Source organism: Anopheles merus, chromosome 2L (assembly GCF_017562075.2).
Source record: "Anopheles merus strain MAF chromosome 2L, AmerM5.1, whole genome shotgun sequence".
NCBI lineage: Eukaryota > Metazoa > Arthropoda > Insecta > Diptera > Culicidae > Anopheles > Anopheles merus.
The window spans coordinates 35,456,385-35,477,585 of NC_054083.1; the positions used below are offsets into that span (position 1 = coordinate 35,456,385).

The window sequence follows — 21,201 nt, forward strand, 5'->3', positions numbered from 1 at the left end:
CGAGCCCGCGATATCACTTGCGCTTTCGTTAAGATCTCGTACGAATTCACCATCAAGATCAAGGCGGGGAAGGGTAGGAGGGGGTCCACGGAGTGAATTCCATTTCGTTTGTAGAATATTAATTCGCCGGCTCATCGGACCCGATTCGCTTGCATCATCATCATCATCATCATCATGTGCGATCGTGCGACCGATTTTTGCGCGGCTGAAGTGGCCCAAACACATTGTGACTCTGGGGGCACACTGGTGCATGTGTGTGTAGATGGGCTGTGGCGAAGTATTATGTCTCCCATAAACATAACAAAACATAAAACGTTAATGTACACATAAATTAAATAAAACAAAAACTGCGATCATAAAAATAGGGCATGAAAGATGGCATAAAAACATCACAAGCTAACTACTACAAACAGTAAAAGAAAAGAGGCGTGTAATGGATTAAACAAGGGACACTAAACAGTGGATTTAAATTATTCACATTTTCATCTGTGGGATTTTCTTTTTATTTCCGCTACTCATTGCTATCTTTTCTGGTTTCATAAACACACATACACACACACACTCCTTCATATTCTGCACGATATCGAACACAACACATTTTTCGTTTAAAGTAACACATCTACTAGCTACAACTGGCCTTTCTCCCTCTCTTTCGTTAACACGGGGACAAACTTCTGCTTTGACTACAAAAAAAAAACTATCGAGTCGCCGTTTGTGGGTGAGTATTGTTGCGATACAGATTTGTTGGTTTGTTTTATCGATTTCAAACGTTTACCGAGTAACCTTACACTTAATCGTCGACCTGAACGAGAGAAAGGGAGGTGAAGAATCCAACCGAAAGAAACAGAAAACCGGGTGGAGGCTTTTAGATTTGCTTTCTCTAGCACACTGGACGATAATGCTACTAGCTAATGCCTTAGAACTAAACTAAAATGAACCGTCAGACAGTTGGGCATTTAGGGCAGTATGGTAATAGTAAGAAAATAAAGCGCACGCTCTAACCGACGTCACCGATAATAGAATGATGGTAATGGTGATCATGAAGAGGATGACGATGTACACAGCACATACGAAACAATGCAGGACAAACACACACAGAGGAAGCGTAGGGAATCATCTTAAAAGGGGAGAGAAGCTAGCAATGAAAATTCTTGTTCAGAGGAAAGAGGAGCAAACCGCTCTCCCTAGAAGTTAAACGGTATGGCTGGCTTCGGGTACGAGTAGCCGGTCGTTTCATCCGGTGGCAGATACTCGGGCGCGGGCGTTGTCCGCACGGTCGTGGTCGGAATCTTTGGCGGCAGTGTCAGTGGGTTAGGCGGTTTCGGATAATCGTACCCGCAGGTACCGTCCGGGTTTAGCTCCGCCTCGCTACAACCCTTGGTCGTGGTCGTTGGTCTAGTGGTGGTGGTAGTAGGCCTTGGAGTTGTCGTCGTCGTTGTCGGTGGGCGCGTTGTCGTTCGCTGCAAGAATAGTTGTGTGAATTGTGTTAATCGAAGGATGCAGGAAGAAAACAAGAGCCGTGAAAATGCCATTCTTACTCTCGTGGTGGTTGTTGGTGGAAGGTACTCCAGTGGCGGTGTCGTTCGACGTGTTGTTGTCGTCGTGCGCGTGGTGGTCGTAGGACGACGTGTTGTCTGTAAGGACACAGTAAGTTTAAGCTTTATTTTACAAACTTTTTTTCATTGCTCTGGCTCTCACCGTCGTTGGTCGCTGGGTGGTGGTCGTACGGACACGATCCGGAATGGTGAACGATTGATCCGGCTTCGGGTAGTCGTAGCCACAGCTTCCGTCCGGATTCTGCTCGGACAGTGGGCACTTGGTCGTGGTCACGACGCGTGGAGTCGTTCGCGTTGTTGGTCGTGTCGTGGTGGTGGTTGTGCGGCGTGTCGTCTGCAATAGAATTGGCAATTATTATTAGAACTTTTTCATCATTAAATACCACTTTTGGGATAAGTAGCATACCGTAGTTGTCGGACGCGTCGTCGTTGTTGTGCGGCGCGTTGTTGTTGTCGTTGGCGGTAGATACTCGATAGCCGGTGTGGTTCTTCGTGTTGTCTGTTAAAAACACATAAATATTTATTAATTTTACTGTTTTTTAGCTAAAAATCATTCTATAAGGCAATTAGATTACCGTTGTTGTTGGCCGTGTAGTTGTCGTTGTACGGCGCGTTGTGGTAGTCGTTCGCCTCGTAGTGGTTGTAGTTGGCCTCGTAGTGGTCGGTGGCAAATATTCCTGTGCTGGAGTGGTCCGACGAGTGGTCTGAAACGAATCAAGGGAACAGATGTTTTAGTTTAGGGATCAGAAACTATTTAGAATGTATTTTCTTTTTGATCCCCCTCCAGTAGTACCGTCGTTGGTCGGCGCGTTGTAGTGGTGGACACTCGGTTTGGCAGTGTGAAGGATTGGTCCGGTTTCGGGTAGTCGTATCCGCAGCTACCGTCCGGATTCTGTGCCGACGGTGGACACTTTGTAGTGGTGGTTACTACTCTCGGTGGTGTTGTCGTTCTGCGGGTGGTTGTGGTTGTAGGTCTCGTTGTGGTCGTTGTACGACGGGTTGTCTGTTTTGGATATAAAATAATGTATTAGAGTATGTGCATAAGATACATTTCCTACAAACAAATTAAGAAGGTTACAGGGCATCGCAAAATATTTTGGATTATTTCTAGAACTGATCCTGAATCCTAGGCGGAACTTGAATCAATCCTGAGCCCGTACTGCTTCTGAGGCTGATCCAGATGTCATATCGATACTGGAGCGGATCCTGAACCTGATCTTTAATTTCTTGAGTTGATCCCCAACCAATAGCTGTCCTTGAACTGTTCCTGAACCTGTACCAATCTTAGAACTGATACCAAATTCCTGGAACTGATCCCTAATCATTCCTGGAGATGATTCATAACCAATACCATTTCTGACACTGATTTCCAAAACCATACCGATACCACGACTGATTCTACGAAACTGATCCTGAACCTATACCAGTACTGGAACTATTTCTCCACTCATATCGATTCTATGACTGATCCAACCCCCAAAATCGATCCAGGAGCTAATCTTCAATCCCTACCATTCCTAGATCGTGTACAAACTCCATGGCGATTATGTTCCAGAATCTCATCCCATATCCATAACGGAATTGGAATTCCAGGAACTGATACAAAAACCATAGCGGCATTGAAACAACAATTGCTACCAGTCCTGGAACTATTCCTGTACTCATATTGTACCTAGAAATTATCCTGGGATTGATCCCGGACTGATCTCATACCAGGAGCTGTTTCTAAGTTCATACCATTTCTGGAACAGATTCCAAACCATACCTGATCCTGTGCCTATGCCGCTCCTAGAATTGATGGTGTACGCTAATACCGTTCCCCGAACTAATCTCGAAGCAATATCACATCTGGAACTGGTCACAACCCATCCTGATTCTAGGACTGCTCGGTCATGCATCTAGATCAGTGGTTTTTACAACCGGTGGGGAATTACCCCAAAATTTTTTGGGGAGTAAACTTTGATCAAAATTTCTCTAAATACTATGAGATGCCCCGCTCATGTACTTGTAAGTGGGGAATGAAGTCCTACATGCACCCTACATGGAGGGAAAAGCAGCAAAAAGGTTGAAAACCACTGATCTAGATACTGGATCTGCTCCTATTTTTATTACAACTGGACATACATCTGTCTCAGCCATGGAACGGATTGCGTTCAAGAACTGTTACAGTATCTATTCCAATTTTGCAATTGATTCTGGTACAATATTGATTCCCTGATCCCAGAAAAATCTTCTTACTAGAATTTGTTCATAAAGAGCCACTTTTCCTTACCGTAGTAGTGGGCCGGGTCGTGGTTGTCGTTGGACGACGGGTCGTTGTAGTCGTCGGAGGTAGATACTCTTGCGCCGGCGTGGTTCTGCGTGTAATCGTCGTAGTGCTGCGTGTTGTCTGTAAAAATAGAACAATTTTAATTAAATCTCCTTTCCCCAGAAACTTTTTTAACAACAATTTCCTACCGTTGTTGGCCGTCGCGTAGTAGTGGTCGTTGGGACACGATTCGGCAGGGTGAACGACTGATCCGGCTTCGGGTAGTCATAGCCGCAGCTTCCATCAGGATTTTGAGCCGACAGAGGACACTTGGTTGTGGTTACGATTCTTTGTGTCGTTCTGGTTGTTGGCCTGGTAGTTGTGGTAGTACGTCTCGTAGTCTTTGAACGAAAAGAAATATCCAAATTAATTATAAAATTGCTTAACATACAGCCAGCTCGCTCCTTGTTACCGTCGTTGTGGGCCGAGTGGTTGTAGTCGTGCGCCTGGTGGTCGTTGTAGGTCTGGTTGTGGTCGTCGTACGACGCGTTGTTGTTGTCGGTGGAAGATATTCCTGGGCGGGCGTAGTCCTTCGCGTTGTCGTTGTGGTACGACGTGTTGTCTGCAAGCAAAACAAGAGTATTCAGTATCGTTCCATCGAATATCGTTTAGCAAATCTCTCTTACAGTGGTTGGTCTGGGTGTTGTGGTCGTTGGGACCCGGTTTGGCAGGGTGAACGACTGATCAGGCTTCGGATAATCGTAGCCACAGCTTCCGTCAGGATTTCGCTCCGAAACGGGACACTTGGTCGTCGTTACAATGCGCTGAGTGGTTCTAGTCGTTGGCCGTGTGGTCGTTGTCGTTCTACGCGTTGTCTAAAATTGAAATGAAAGCAATACATTAGATACAGACATAGTTAGTAGGCAAAAATAGCACATCATCACCCACCGTAGTTGTTGGGCGTGTTGTGGTCGTGGTGCGCCGCGTGGTCGTTGTCGTTGGCCGTGTCGTTGTGCGACGTGTGGTCGTTGTCGGCGGCAGATATTCCTGTGCCGGTGTTGTCCTACGCGTTGTGGTAGTTGGGCGACGCGTTGTCTGTAAAATAGTAATGTAATTAGCGTTTTGCTTGCTAATAGAGATAACTTCTTTCTTACCGTCGTCGTTGGCCGACGCGTTGTGGTGGTGGTGGACACTCGGTTAGGCAGCGTAAACGATTGATCCGGTTTCGGATAATCATAGCCACAGCTTCCGTCCGGATTTTGGGCCGACGGTGGACACTTGGTCGTCGTTACAATGCGCGGCGTTGTGGTTCGTCGCGTAGTGGTAGTTGTTGGCCGCGTTGTGGTTGTAGTGCGACGAGTGGTCTAAAAGGAGGCAACAATGAATTAAAACACATTCATGCTTCAGTTTCCATGCAAAACTCACCGTCGTCGTAGGGCGAGTGGTGGTCGTTGTACGTCGCGTTGTTGTCGTTGGTGGAAGATACTCCTGTCGTGGCGTTGTCCTGCGCGTGGTGGTCGTCGACACACGATTCGGAACGGTGAACGATGGGTACGGCTTGGGATAGTCATAACCACAGCTGCCATCAGGATTCTGAGCCGACGGTGGACACTTCGTGGTCGTCACAATCCTGGGCGTCGTTGTACGGCGAGTCGTCGTCGTCGTTGGACGAGTGGTGGTCGTGGTACGCCGGGTCGTCTATAAGAATTTGATCAGAATTGCAATTAATTACACACATCAAATCCAATTTCAACACATCAATCAATCAAACACAGAAACACACACACGTACCGTAGTTGTTGGCCGCGTCGTTGTACGCCTCGTTGTCGTCGTCGGTGGAAGATATTCCTGCGCTGGCGTCGTTCTGCGCGTGGTTGTCGTACGGCGGGTGGTCTGTTTGAAACAAATTAAAGCTTCACAATTAGTAGGCTGACAACATACCGACCACACCACCAAAAGCATAACATACCGTCGTCGTCGGGCGGGGTGGTGTTGTAGTCGGCACCCGATTTGGCAGCGTGAATGATTGATCGGGCTTCGGGTAATCGTAGCCACAGCTTCCATCCGGATTCTGCTGCGAAACGGGACACTTGGTCGTCGTTACAATGCGCTGAGTGGTTCTGGTTGTCGGCCGCGTCGTGGTGGTTGTGCGGCGCGTGGTCTTTAAGGGGAAAGAGAAGTAACAAAATTAAGCATAATTATTTATTCATCTTGATTAAATACCACACATCTACGGCGAATGAAAAAAAAACACCTTACCGTCGTTGTTGGCCTTGTGGTGGTTGTCGTCCTACGGGTCGTTGTCTAAAAATCGATGTAAACCACAAAAAAAAAACATCATTAGATTATCATAAAAATTCACCATCGCTGTGATTGGCGATCGTAAAACTCGGCCACCTGACATCCATGTAAGCTCGCGTCTTAGGACATCGTCCCACATAATTTATGCTATGCCCAAAACAGCGGGCGTGCCTTATGCCGCCCCACCCCCAAAACAGGCCTTGTTTTCCCTCCAATAGTGTGTTAATTTATTCGCTATCTGCAGAAGGGCAAACACAAACCCACAGCTAGACAGCAACTGCTATCAGCGTCTGGAGATACTCGACAATGACGAACCAAATGAGTATATTCGGCAATATCGTCTTCGAAAAAACCGGTAAAAGCAAACACATTTACTGCTTACTGATCTAACGTTCGCGTGCTACCGGCGGGAAGCCGGAAGTTACGGTCAACATTCCAGCGTTAAAGTGTTAAACGCTGTACAGATCAAGGGCACGTGTGTAAACGTAAAGTGTTTGCACTTCACACAAACCAAGCGTAAAGTCTGTTAACCAAAGCCCTACCGTTGGTCGTCGCGTAGTTGTGGTCGTTGGGACACGATTCGGCAGGGTGAACGACTGATCCGGCTTCGGGTAGTCGTAGCCACAGCTTCCGTCCGGATTCTGGGCCGACGGGGGACACTTGCTGGTGGTCGTTACGATGCGTGGCGTTGTCGTACGTCGCGTGGTCGTAGTCGGTGGACGTGTGGTTGTGGTCGTTGTTCTACGCGTTGTCTGCAATAAATTTATTAATTCAGCATAAAAATCATCCTTAAAACATCCCAATTTCAACTGCTTACAGTGGTTGTAGGACGCCGGGTGGTCGTGGTGGTTGGCACACGATTCGGAACGGTGAACGATGTATCCGGCTTCGGATAATCGTAGCCACAGCTACCGTCAGGATTCTGTGCCGACGGTGGACACTTGGTGGTCGTCACAATCCTGGGCGTCGTCGTAGGCCTCGTGGTCGTCGTTGTGCGACGCGTAGTCTAGAGGGAGAAGGTCAACCATCAATACAATGTATAGTGTTTCCAGTGCTCCAATAAAAAGGGAAAACAAACTACCCGACTGAAAACTTACCGTCGTCGTGGGCCGGGTAGTGGTCGTCGTTCGACGTGTAGTGGTGCTCGGCGGGAGATATTCCTGCGCCGGAGTAGTACGACGGGTAGTGGTGGTCTGCAAAAAGGGCAACCAGATACAGTTATAATTGACGCTGCAGGGGGTGATTCTCCCTTCATTACTGCCACTGACGGGTTTGCACGAGGCACCTTACCGTTGTAGTAGGCCGTGTGGTCGTTGTCGTTCGGCGCGTTGTCGTCGTCGTGGGACGCGTCGTGGTTGTCGTTCGGCGCGTTGTCGTTGTAGTAGGCCGCGTGGTTGTTGTCGTCCTGCGCGTTGTCTAATTGGTAAGAATCGCACAAATAATTAATTGGAAATCTTTTTTTTTATAGATAAAATTATTCAAACCTACCGTTGTCGTTGGTGGCAGATACTCGTTCGGCAGTGTGAACGATTGATCCGGCTTGGGATAATCGTAGCCGCAGCTGCCGTCCGGATTCTGGTCGCTTACCGCACACTTGCGGGGCGTCGTTGGCTCCTCGAACGGAACCTTCGGCTTGTCGTAGTGATAGCCATCGTCCTGCAGGATGTTGTTGTTTGAGTAGCCACCGCGCAGCAGCGTGGAAATGTCCGCTCGGGCCGTACCGACGGCCAGCAGCACACCAAGCAATATGGTGGCGCTCTTCTGTGAACGATACAGCATGTGATGAAAATCAGGTTAGTGTAATGAATTAATGACCTAGAGAAAAACGACCCAGTCGGTAGCGAACGAGCAGTAGCGTCGTCTAACGACAGTTGCTTCACAGCTGCCACCTTCAGCACAGCCTCCGACACACGTTTGGGTTAAAGGCTCGCGTGATTAATCGTGCCAAAGCAATGATCTGCACCGTCATTCCGACGATACGAGACGGCTGTGTCGCGAGGATGAAGGTGTTAAATCATCGCACAAAAAGAAGGCTGCTCGCGGCCATAGGCCACGCAGGATGTCACCCGGGGCCGAGCCATTTGTAACGCACCGCTGACAGGTTCGCATCAAATCGATAAGGGAACTGTAGAGGCGCGGGGGTCATGCTCGGTGTGTGGCGTACGATGGCCATTAATGATTGCTGGTTATGGAGTTTAGTATGAAGATTTTTTTCCGTTTTCTTCTGACGACTTCTTCCTCGCTGCGAAAGGCTAAGCGTCAAGGTCTGTCAAGGTCCGACTGCAAGGTTCTACTGCGCACACACACGCAAGGAACCGTCACTATTTGTCTAATTTACGATCACCCAGCTTCCCGCGGGGTAGCTTCTTGGCTGGTTTGGCGAGCAACATCACCACCACGCAAAGTGAATTTATCTCCGAAAAGGAAACCCCTTCAGACGACTTGCGGTTCAACTACCAAGGAATGTCTCTCATCACCTCCTCACCCTCATCCTCATCATCTTCCAGCTGGAACGAGAACAATTTTTGCTCAAGGTCCATCGTAGCGTATGTGCGCGACGAGCCTGTCGAGCGGGATGACACGACCGTCGTTCGTGTACCGGAATGGATCGTTCGCGTGGGCATACTTTCGATTTCCATCCTATGGCACACACTACTATCGTGTTCTGATCGCATGAGCGCGTTCCGAGCAGTGATCGATTGTGTAATGGTGTCCCGCGTGTGCATTTGCAATCCTGTTGCAGAAATCCCACACGACAATATACACACAAAAAAACAGGCGCCAGACTGGACGATCGATATCTTTACTTTGTCGATCGCTAATGAGTGTTTGCTTTGCTATTTGGAGTTTGCTCAGCAGGACTAGTTTACTGTGCTGCATACGTGTGCCTAAGCGACGAACCTACGATGCGTGGTGGGATGTGTAACTTTAATTGAAGTTCGTTGTTTAGAACACTGTTTGGATTTTATTAGCAGCGATTGATTGTATATTGACCTTAACAGCTTGATGAAATCGAATGCAGTATAAAAAGAGATTTCAGCAATGTTTTGTCATCAAATGGCTATTTCATAAGTTATTAACATTGAAAAAGTAGATTCGTAGTTCATTCCAATAGTTCTTTATGTTTTGTCGTTACTTTCAAAATTCTTTTCGATCATTTGATTTCAGACTAAGGTAATAAAAAAAAACTTTATTTGGGCCTGCACCCATGTACAGATCAATCCATCTGCACTCAATTTAATGAAGCTAATGAATTTTAAATCCTAATTAGCATTAACAGCCATCGAACAGATGTTTCCAAGCAGCGTGTGCAAGATCTTTCCGCTGATACCGAACTACTCTGGGTATCGATTTCACATAAACGCCAACAACAACAAAAAAATGTAATGGTTTAAGCGCATTAAAACATGCCCTCCAAAGTGTTGCTAGGTTTTGTATCATTCCACCGCAACTTGTATTTGATTAACATTTAATTGCTATTACTTTTGATTAATCATCCGCAATCTAGGAGATGAGCGTTATTGCCTTGAAGTGGCGCGTCGGCAGAGACTATGCTACGTCCACCTTGTCCACCATCAGGCTGACCTACATACCGCCGATAACAGCATACGATTACAAAGTGTGCAATTCCCAACCGAATACCGTAAGGGGAAAACGTGTTGCCTACAGTGCCGGTGAGGATGATGAGGATGATATTAATCAAATCAACAGCATGCCTGAACGTGACAGATTGGTATATGAGTATTCAAGCAAGAAGCTGTACTTGATGCTTCTAATCACTAAAACAGCCTGTGTGCATCCTTCCAAATCTTAACCTTTAGAGGTTTAGTACAATGCATTAGAACAGATGACTCTGACCCTGTTGTAAAGCGAAAGGTTATTTTATTCCAGTAGCTGCTACTGTGTAGCACTGCCCTGGGCCGGTGCTGCTACTCTTCCTCAAGTACGATCGAACACAAACCTCCTCGCAAAAGAAGATCTACGCGAGGGTACGCGATCACATCACCCGCGAAACCCCTCGCACTGTGTTGGGAACATTAAACATTCGCTCACCAACAACAATAACTAATTACTTTCGATTATCGACCACTTATGAATAGCAAACACGGGGGAGGATAGCCTGCGGCTACTCACAGCAGCGCTTTGCGGTTGCACGAAATCACGGAAAATAAGTTGTACGGTGTGAAGAGGCACAGACGCACCAGTGACAAGAAGTATTAATGTACATACACACACACACACACACACACACACACACACACACACACACACACACACACCACACACACACACACACCACACACACACACACACACACACACACACACACACACACACACACACACACACACACACACCACCACACACACACACACACACACACACACACACACACACACACACACACACACACACACACACACACACACACACGTAAATGTCGCTTCCGTTGGTGAGACATCGCAGTGTCTGAGGGGTCAGAAGGGGTACACAACCGTGATCGTAGGTGTCAGCAAGTACGTGTAGGACAAGATTGTCCAAAAGCTTCACGATCAGCGCGAGACCGGTTCACATTACTAGGTGTTGTTCTTGCCGAAAGGTATGCAAATAATGACCCACTTCTGGAACTTGGTTCTATGAGTATGCTTCTAAGGGGTGGATGAGGCGCAATGTTTACCTTTCGTTTTTTGTTTCCTGTCCTACCCTGTTTGCTTTACATTTTTTTTGTGTTGTACTGAATATATTAAGTGATCTTTTTTTTGTCTCAACGTATTCTTGTGGTATTTTGATGTTTTCGATTGGTCGTCTATTTTATGATTATTGTTTTGAGATATGCAATATTTGTATGTATTAATCATGTAATTAATAATTTAATCCAACATACAATACCTAAATTGGAATGATTGAGAAAGTTTGTTATTTTTTATACTTTATATACTGAATTAGTAATACAAATAAATAATAACTATACTATATACACTCATTTCAGAACCAAACAAATAAACTAACACAACGTTCGTCCGTTATTTTTCAAACATTACGTGAGGTCAAATGGAACGTTATGAGCGCTAAAAGAAAAGACTTCTACGCCACCCAAAGCGACGAACCCCGTAGTATCTTAACGTGGTGTGTTAATGTGCTAAATTACTTGCCATTTGGACATGAGTGTACCTATAAAAACACGCATTGGGTTAAACGACTCATTAGAAGGATATTGCCCTCTCGCGGTATGATGTGAGTAAATCTTTGCGAAGTAAATCGAAATTGGACAAATTTCGGACCAGTTCAAGGTAAAGTAAAAAAAACCTAATCTTTTTTCCTATTTGGTAGAGAATCGGATCTATTGCACCATCTTCTATTTTTGAAGTAGACAACATGATGGCAGCAATTTAATGACGATCATTCTACAATGCATACAAAGGCACTGTTTGCAAACTTCGCCCTCCAACCAGTAAAGGATGCAACGAATTAAATGCTATGAGTTGACATGTTCGGTGGAGGAACGTGTGTCTCGTTAGTCGGCTATTCTTGAATGACCATTATATGTGTCAGTATGATTGCTCTGCCACACTCGGCACAATATGGGACAAACCGTTCACGCTCAGTACTGGGTGAATCCACGGGGTGAACAGTGCAGGACATAACCTCCTACTCAGCAACCTTTACTCGATTTTACATCTCCATAACCCCCGTGTATGGTTCGATCCGCTGAAGGTCACATCCTGCACACAGTGGATAATCGGTCTCGCCCTGCCTTCTTCCCTCCCGCTGCTCTTAAACCCTCCCCGAAAAAAAAAAAACAAACTGAACTGAAAACCAGTTGAAATAACGATCATCTTCGATGCCGCGGCAGCCTTAATAAAGATGCGGCTCGTTACGCAACCACGGCGCTGCGATGTGCCCCGTACGCATTATAACTGGTTCGACAGGGCTTCGACGCGACGCGTCCCATCGAAGGGCACACCGCGTGAACCGCGCGTACCAAGCCATCAAGCCATCAAGCCCACAAGCCGTACGGTCGTCGATATGAAGACGACGAGTGGTTTGCCTTCCAAAGAGGGTAATATAATAAATTGATTTCTGATAAAAGACACCACGCTACTATAAATAAGCAAAAGCACCCCAAACACGACTGCTGCGCACCACCTTCATCAGTGGAGGAGGAGTAATCTTCCTCCTAAGTATGATGTCTCGGGGCTTTCGCGTTGATTAAAGTCATCGCCTGAGGATATCGCGTAGCGCGAAGCTTAGTGGTACACCCCATTAGTCTTCGATTGGCATGCGTTTGTTTTGTAGCAAATCTTAATTTAATAAACTAAACTTTAACGTTTTCATAATGACGACCCCCTTTACGGTATACTACGATCATGCGTCGTGCGAGATAGAAAGACATTAACCTAATGATCCTTCCATTCTGGCCCCAAGGCACACCACCTAATCCTATAAAAAAGTGCACGCTTTTGTTTTCTGTCAGCTTGATTGAAGCTGCTGCTATTTCGCTGATGACAAAAACATGCTCGCCGAGTGGAATACTTCACACCCGTTAGCGGTTCCGTAGCGGACACAAATTGTCCTTCGGTCAATTGAGATCTTTCGCCCGCTGGCCCCGCGTCTACCAGGCGGATAACGCTCTAGTCGGTTGGGCGTTAAAAAGCGTCTTGGTGTGCAGAGGTGGTTTGTGGCTTTATGTTTGTGTCGTTCGATTTTCTACTAGATAGGTAAAGCCGGCAGCGGGGAAGCGGACACGAGCACAACACGACAGGTGGAGAAGAAATAGATCCGATGGGTTGAGAGCGATGATACCGTTTCAAGGCCGCCATTGGAAGATGCTAATGGAATTCTCGGGTAGGCGCGTGATGTGTTGTATTGGATCGACACGGCTGCCTTTCCCTTTCGATGAATTTTAAATAATTTTGATTGAACGGAACAACCGTATGTTTAAGGAAGGAGATACCTGAGTTTGTTTGGTTTTGGATCGTCAATTACTGCCCTAAATATGATGATCACAAATCTGACCACAGAAGTATGACACTACTTTAGATGAGTGGGAAAATCATCAAATCATCAAAGCATATTAAAATATATAGAAATTAAATGACTAATAACAAGGCCATTTTTATCAATAATTTACCAATTAAATATGCCTTTTTTTAAATAAACCCAAATGCATGTCAAAGCTGAAACTAAACTGTATCACTGATAAGTGTCAGTGGATCATTGAATAATTACTTTAGTCTTTTTTTCACTCATGTTCAGATCATGTTGATCATTTTTACACCTTTAGATAATTTTCAAAAGAATAATAGAAGGAGGCGTTTAAATTATTTGTCTAACTATACGTAAATCCCTTTAAAATATATATATTGCCTTTTTATCTAGAGGCAAGAACATTGGCGAAAGTATTGAACAAAACAAAAAATTAGAAAAAAGATCAGATACTAGTTTTTTTTTTAATATCAAATGCTCTAAATGTTATAAATAATCAATTTATATTTATTAGGCTTGTTTATTCTGAAGAAAATCAAACTTTGTGCTGATCACTTAAGGCAAGAGAGCAAACAAGCGAATGCAACATAATTTAACTCATTTTGTTGTCCATTTAAAGAATTATTAAGGTTTTTTTGTCAGAATAAGCATTGTTAAAACTAGCAATTAATTATTTATTAAAAGTATAAAACATTGACTCTTTGTCTGAAGTTTGGTGCAATCCAGTTACAAATTAAGAGACAACACGATTGCACAACACATATGGCATGGAGAATGAACTAAATCTCCTTTGAAATTAAGCTCAATTGTTGAACTCTTCACATTGTCTTAGCTTTAAGATTCATAACGTGTACAGTTCTTACGGTTTGCTTATTCTAAACAATTCTGGAAGAAACAGCAACAAAAAAACGCTATCATTTTTATATCTCCTCCCTCCCTCTATCACCTAATCTAATCTTCCGACACACAGGCCGGCACCTTTGCAGTTACGGTCATTGGTCAAATTACGACAACCCGGCACACGGGGCTAAGCACCCGCTTGCCGCCCGTACGCACGTCCGCTCTACCGTATCCACACACGCCAAACGCGACAAATTGCTGAGACGGTTTGCTATCTTAATTGAATTATCTAGCAGAAAAAAAGCGCACACACGCACACACAAACGGAAAGCCACGGAACGGCTGGAGGTGAAGGCTTTTTGTTCCTCTCTTTTGGGGCGCGCTCTAAAATGTGTCACTCTGTGCACACAAGTCACACGGACACGGACACCAACCATCCCAACCATTAACCGGCCAGCCGTCACCAACGTCAACAGAATATGCCGGAACGTTTTTTTTTTGTTTTGTTTTGCCGATCGTTTGAACCAAACACAAGACAAGATGGTTAGTAGATTGCGCAGAACGGTGGGCTTAAGTCGGCTCGGGGAACGATAAGCGGCCTAATCTTTGTCACCTTCTGACACGGTACGGTTATGGTATGGCGGAAAGGTGCAGTTGCGTGAAGAGAGACAAAAATGGGACCACAATTTGCACAATCGCGTCGCGGTCCGAAATGCAAAAAAAACCATCGTCTAGTGGGGCAGTAGGTCCCCGCATGCTAAAGGGGCACCAAACAATCCGCTTGCGCACCACGCGCTCATCGAGCTTGAATGCAATCGGGTGGGAAACATCGTCACCCGCGGGGGCTTGACGATCTTGGCAAAATTGCAGCATGCAACAGTGTCACGGTCCACGGTCCAGCCGCACAGCAGGCCTTAGGGAAGAGAATCTTTATAACCACGTTATTATTAGACTGTCTCTCTTTCCGCTTTTCACTATTCTTATCCTTACTGTTCTTGCAAGATCACTCAATCATCGATAGAACCAAGCACGAAGGTTGATATTCGACACCGTGCCAAAATGTCAGTGTCCCGTCCCCGGCAGTGACAAATGACCCAATAACATTTGATGACCATTTGGAGAAGGTACAAGGCATAATTTCGAGATGCAAACAAAACACCCAACGATATCCTGCCTTCCCCTATGAAAGTAATAGATTGCAGAAAGAATTGAAAAAAAGGTACAAGATCGCTATCTAAGCGGCAGTAAGAAAACGACAATATTATTAATAATCATTCTCAAACATCTGGCCACATTCTTCTCTGACGTCTAACTATTAAACTGCACAGAGCCTGCGGTGGGTGACGAAACAAACAAGGTTCGATGACCCACACACTCAGAACGTCCCGAACCTGACGTCAGCTTGTGGTCAAGGTGCGGCAAACTTGAAAAAAAAAGTTTAACCATTTCGCATGCGCAGATGCCCGACCCCATATGTTGGTGTTGGAGATAAGCCAAAACAAAACCCCGAAAAAAAAAGCATTTACACAATTATTTGACAAACATGTTCCTATCCATTCTTCTTTTTTTGTTGCGCTAGCAGATCTTTCTCTTACATAGCCAAGAACCCGTCCGAAAGAGGTAAAGTAAGTTAACGATCTTTCTCTACTACGTGCCGGCATGTTCTTGATTTTCGCCGACCGAGGTCGATTTCTCGTGGGAAGAAGGGACCTATTGGGGAGGGATAATAGGATTAGTATGCCGACACACGCTTTAATGAGTGTGATCGTGTCCATAGCCCAACGGGAGGGATGTGGTCTAGGAGCTCTTGATCGGACGAAATTAGATAATGGAAGGAAGGAATGAACTAGACATTAATGTTTCCATCTGTCGTGAGTTGAATAATTGACTATTGCTGTTGAAGTCTCAAAATACTTCTGAAATCTGAAGAGCAGGGACATGAGAAGGCAAACTTCCCTTAAAATTCACTCTGGCGAAATCAAGACCAGACATTTAAAAGGCCCAACTAAAGCCAGTGATTCACCGTCAGTAGAGGGAAAATGAAATTTTAGTCAAATTTATCTGAATGTTTATTTATTGTTCACTTATTGTTCAAGCATTTTCATAATTCTACGATTGTAGCAGGCTTTCCGATGGGTACGTAATAAGCATATAAGACAATCTCCAGAGGGTGAAGGATCTCTGGATTCTGCGATCTTGAGGCGGCCGTTACTTCAGACAACGAGATCAGCAGCGACATCCGGAGACGCATTGTGCAGGAGAATCGTGCATACTATGGGCTTTCCCATCTGCTGAGATCCAGATGACTTCGAGACCTCACGAAATGTGAGATATATCGCACATTGATTCGCCCGGTCGTCCTCTATGGACACGAGTCTTGGGCCATCCGAGCGGAGGATGCAACTTAGCATCAGAGAATGTTTGATAACTCTAAGAACAACATTATGTAGTGTTCTACTTCCTAAACTAAAATTGAACGGATACAAAAGAGCAAGAAAAAAAATAATTTCGAAAGAAACTGTTTCAGCAAGAATCTCCTATAAACGAGCATCTTCATCTCATTTATTCCCTTTTCAAATTGAGGAACAATCCAGACTTTTCAAGATCACATTTCACATATGCATCCTAACCATTCGGATCATCTTCGATCGAAGCCCCAAGTCTGGGACATGTTGTCTTCCATCTCATCTGGGCGTTGCCACCATTTTATCAATGAAGCATTAAAAACTATGCCACGATCAGGTGATTGCTACACCGCAAAAGCGACACGCCTCGTCGTTTTAGCGCCGAGATCATCCGAGATCATTTCAAGATTTGATCAAACAACGACAACGTCACACCCAAAACCCCATATAGATGGCAACCATCCAAGAGTCGATAATTGTTATCAGCAATCCAGCCACAAAAACAACCGCGGACCAATGACCTTCTCTCCCGCTCGGGGGCACGTTGATGCATCGGGTGGGCCCGGGCGGCGATCCAGTTTTCCAAGTGTGCCGAAAACGAAAACAAAAGTGTGCTCCCGACCGGTTTGATGCAGTAGCCTTCCAGCCGGCATGTGGGGCGCGTGCATGCCCGGCCGCAAGATGTCACTGGGTGACCTATCAACCAGTTCCGAACGTGTTCACGGTCTTCACTTCGGGCGACTGATTAGCATCCCGCAACACGCCCGTGAGCCCCCCCCTGGTTTGTGTGTGTGTGTGTGTTTCAGTGTCATACATCGCTTCTAGTCTTTCGTCTAACCGTTTGTTATATAACGAATCTGCACTCATTCCCGAGAGCAAGGGAGCCCCATTTTTTGAGGCCATCTCCAGGGGAGATTCATTGCCCGGCCGCTCTTGTTGCAATCTTGGCCTAAGTTATGGCTCCCCTGCGCTGTCATTTGAGATGTTGGGCAACGGGGATGGGGTGGGAAGGGGAAATGCAACGGCAGCGAAGAGCATCAGGTTCACCTCAATGTGGGAAGATCGGTCTTCTCGGTTACTAGGGCAGCTTGGCGACCCTTCGGGGGGCGCAGATAACAACAACCTGACCTGATGCAAGCCGCCGCTGCTGCTGCTGCTGCAGGTGGAAAAGCATAACCATTAGCATAACCAAATACCAATCATCCATATTTATGAGACACACACACACAGCCATACATTCCGAGTACTACAAAAAAAGCCCCGAGTTTTGGGTGCTTTGGGCTCTGGCGCAGGCGGGAAACCTCGATCTCTTTCATCCGACCCACCTTTACCGTGATTACAAGGAAATTGTTCGCCAAAAAGTATGCTCCACACCGGCGGCTGCTCGCAAAACTTGTCCCCTTGATGCAAACACCGAAATGATAATGAAGTTTTCATGTTTCCCCATTTCCCTTCCTTTCGGTGTCTGCCCCAGAAGTGATACAATATTTCGCATTCCCCCATCCCACCACCGTTTCTTTGCGCCGGTGGACCAAACGATTGTATGGTGCATCGTGCAAGGAGCGCACAACCGTGCAACTGCTGTTTGCTGTCACCATTGCTGGCTTTTGTGACAGTTTTGGCGGGATCACTTCTGGCCGACGGTTCGGTTGATCAAACAATGAGCTCGTTATGGTATTTTACCGCCTTCGCCGTACGGTAAAACGGTTTGTTTAAATCAGCTCACCTGGGTGGACAATAATATTGGCGGTGATGAGGACGGTAGGGAGAAGTATTAAATAAATCTTCCCATGCTTGTGTGGAGCATTTGGTCGATTTTTGTGTGTGTTTGTGTGTGTGGAATGCAAGCCCCTATGAGCACATATGAGCTTTTGGGGGGAGCAACTCTGTTTAGGGAAATGAGCGTTACGGTTAGATAATGTGAAAGAGTGTAGTGCAAATAGAAGAAGCAATTGATTACGTATTGCACACTTCCTTCCACTGATCATTCTCTTTTAAAAGAGTGATATCAAATTTATTGGACTTTTCATCCAACTGCTTCATCTATTAAACATTATATGTTTTTGAATGAGTGTTTTTGAATCAATACCTGTGAAATAGTACTTTAAAATGTGTTTCCAAGTCCTCCCGTACGGTCCAGAACTGTAACGAGTGATCTATTACGATACGATCAATGATCTGAGGATCAACCCAGTCGACAAGCATTCTGGCCATGTTGGGAAAGTTTATATTGAACAGGCTAAAGAACTATACATCACTTTTGAAAATATGGAGAATCGTTCAGGAGGGCCATTTGACACGCTTCAAGTATATTAAGTATATTCCCATCGCTTAAAAGCAAGGAAAAATCTCCGAAAGGTGAAAAACTGAGTCTCGTATGGCATTTGGTCAACAAGCGACGAACCCCGTTAGTTCACTTTTTAAAGAACTGCTCCTAAAGCATCCTTTAAAATGGTCTAATAAACACTGAAAATAGGAGTTTTATCCTCTCCAATGTGTAGCCTACACATTGATCCTATGGATTATTTGATTGTTCTAGTCGATGGGACATGATATGTCTGACGTCTCCAATTACGATTAATTGACAAAATAGACCGTTGCATGGATAGCGGCCGAACAGGCGATCTGCTTTCTCGACAAAAACCGTAAAAAGATTGGAAAAAGTAGTATTTAACGACGGAAAATACTTTGAGCATTGAATGCATTGCCAAGTTGTCGAGATAATTGAATTTACTAGTTGTCAAAAATAAATTAACATGGATATGATATTGATATCATGGAGCATTGCTCTTCACTAAAACACACCTAAACTTAGCGGCACACACCACATGACGACACCATGGCGAATTTCCATTCTCCACCCAATTGCTAATTAACACGCAGCGAAGATCGTCCGAAGATCCTTCAGAGAGTTCCCCCACGCACCGTCAACCACTGCTACAATGTTACAACTTTCCCTTGCAAGAATGTGATTCACCCCAAGGATCGACGAGCCGGTTGGAAATTTATGCATTCCTTATACCACCGTATAACATTAGATATTTAAAACAAAACAAAAAACCCCACGGCCACTGACTCATCTTCACTCATGTCCTGTTGCGTTCGATGGAGCCACTGGTGCACGTGTTTGCGCTTCCCTCAACGGTTCTCGGACAGAACAAGAAACATACACAGCAATGTTACTTGCTGCTTATCGCAATCAGAACACGCTTCTTGTTCCCCGGGTGGTATCTTAACCACCGAAAGCACCTCAGCAAAAAGGGGCAAAAAAGGAAGCGATCGTTTTCACCACTTGCGCCTCGCGCACACAATCGGTAGTAGTAATCGATCGAGCTGGCGCAGCAGCAACGGCCGAAGCATTTGCATAAACAACACATTCACCGTAAATCATGACAATTTATCCATCATTTCTAGCTTCGTGTGCTGCAGAAGCTGCCGCTGGTCGGGTAGCGCGTTTTGTTCTGCGGCAAATGTAAGTAACTCTCGCGCCAGATGATCCGAACGAACGAACGCCAACGACGTAATGAGTGTATGTGTGTGTGTGCGTGTGTGGGGAAGTCGTCACGAAATATCAACATTCCTTGCTAAACGAGGTGACAGATCGTCAAGAATCTGCGATATATTCTGCAGGGAGGAACCACACACACACACAGCGTTAAGCTCGCACGCACCTACAAACGATCGCTGTGTCGGTGTAGTTGGAGCATCCGGATGCAACACGGGAGAACGGTTCTATTAGCGCCAACCCCCAAGACGGATGTATCAGGTCGATCCTACCGATTCATGTACCGAACGTGTCCTGCGTTTATGTCACAGGGTTGAGTCACATACTGCGCACCACCCACCCTCACCAGAAGGGAGCAACCAGAAACTGGATCCTACTGAAAGCGATATCTCCATCTGGCAACCAATTTCAATAGTACGATCACGTTTTGACGGACGTGCTCGTAATATCCTGAGCGTCACTTTTCATTCTTGACGCGCGAAGAACATCCACTCAACTCACCATTTTCGAGCACACGGCAATGCACACCATTCAAGTAGGAGCGGGAAGATTGTTCTACAGCGATTCTTTGATCTTCAAGCAGCTACAATTAATCCATACAAAAAGCTACGCACTGCGTTGTGTGGTCACTATATTCACTGTTCTAAGCACGTTTTACACCTAATATGGCAGTGTTGAATTGTTCACAAAAACAACTTTGTCTTCCTTGCGTTTACATTTGCACTAATTCTTTCTTTACGATGCACAATGATTGATCCTTGCACTTCAGGCACCACCCTTGCTCACGAGCGCCACAAGCAAAAAATGATGTCCCCTACACGGCGAGGCACACCGGCACACGCAGAACGATCCTAAACGCGCCAAAATCGCCAGCCGACTGAAATGCGCTGCGAATTTCAAAGGCTTATTTATACCGTTTCCCATCATCCGGCGGGAGATGGGCGGGAGATGATGACGATCCGCTCACTATGGTGAGCACAGAAGCGTCTCGCCGTAGCCAGCGCACGCGCGCGCAAAGCGTGAACCGCGTGCGTGGTGTCGCGTGTGTTGCGCGACGTGCGTCTGTTTAGTGGCGGGAATCGGTGAAATCGACCAGTGGGCTCATGATCGTGAAATCCTTTTACAATATAAAAAGGGAATTTCAATGCGATTGCAACATTTTTAACATTTTATTGCCATGTTTTTAATAATTGATTTGAGCACAATTTTTGAAACAAAATACGTCAATTAAACTGACTACATTTAAAATATATAATTTACTCGATCAATTTTAAGATCCAAAACATAAATATAATTATAAAATAAATAAATTTGTCCAACATGAACTGACTATAAAATTTTAAAACTTGAATTAAATAT

At 45.4% G+C, this 21,201-nt stretch overlaps 1 protein-coding gene across 6 annotated transcripts; it reads right to left on the reverse strand.

Annotated features, from left to right (window-relative positions):
- Positions 1–464: 464 nt before the first annotated feature.
- On the reverse strand, positions 465–20,707 carry LOC121591925 (mucin-2-like). Of its 6 annotated transcripts, XM_041913015.1 has the most exons (22): positions 20,344–20,707; positions 7,594–7,866; positions 7,396–7,521; positions 7,203–7,298; positions 6,923–7,111; positions 6,648–6,857; positions 6,064–6,108; positions 5,774–5,965; positions 5,596–5,697; positions 5,230–5,502; positions 4,959–5,168; positions 4,753–4,899; positions 4,491–4,679; positions 4,277–4,426; positions 4,014–4,205; positions 3,829–3,945; positions 2,350–2,559; positions 2,132–2,260; positions 1,963–2,055; positions 1,699–1,890; positions 1,539–1,634; positions 465–1,460 (listed from the first exon to the last, which is right to left on the reverse strand). In XM_041913015.1, exons 1-22 carry the CDS (start codon positions 20,371–20,373, stop codon positions 1,185–1,187), a joined length of 3,537 nt encoding a protein of 1,178 aa, XP_041768949.1. In that variant the 5' UTR covers positions 20,374–20,707; the 3' UTR covers positions 465–1,184. The 6 variants fall into 6 exon arrangements, with proteins under 6 accessions (XP_041768949.1, XP_041768952.1, XP_041768948.1 ...); XM_041913018.1 differs by having other exon boundaries at positions 465–1,634; positions 4,959–5,169; positions 5,462–5,502; XM_041913014.1 differs by having other exon boundaries at positions 465–1,634.
- Positions 20,708–21,201: the final 494 nt, after the last annotated feature.

Excerpts from the sequence above, each read along its gene's own strand:
- LOC121591925 (XM_041913014.1), bottom strand. The coding sequence starts at position 20,373 with ATGGTGTGCATTGCCGTGTGCTCGAAAATG. Across the intron at positions 4,900-4,958 it reads CGCGTCGGCCAACGACGACG|ACAACGCGTCGCCCAACTAC; the intron begins GTAAGAAAGAAG and ends ACTATTTTACAG. Across the intron at positions 2,261-2,349 it reads CAACGCGCCGACCAACGACG|ACCACTCGTCGGACCACTCC; the intron begins GTACTACTGGAG and ends GATTCGTTTCAG.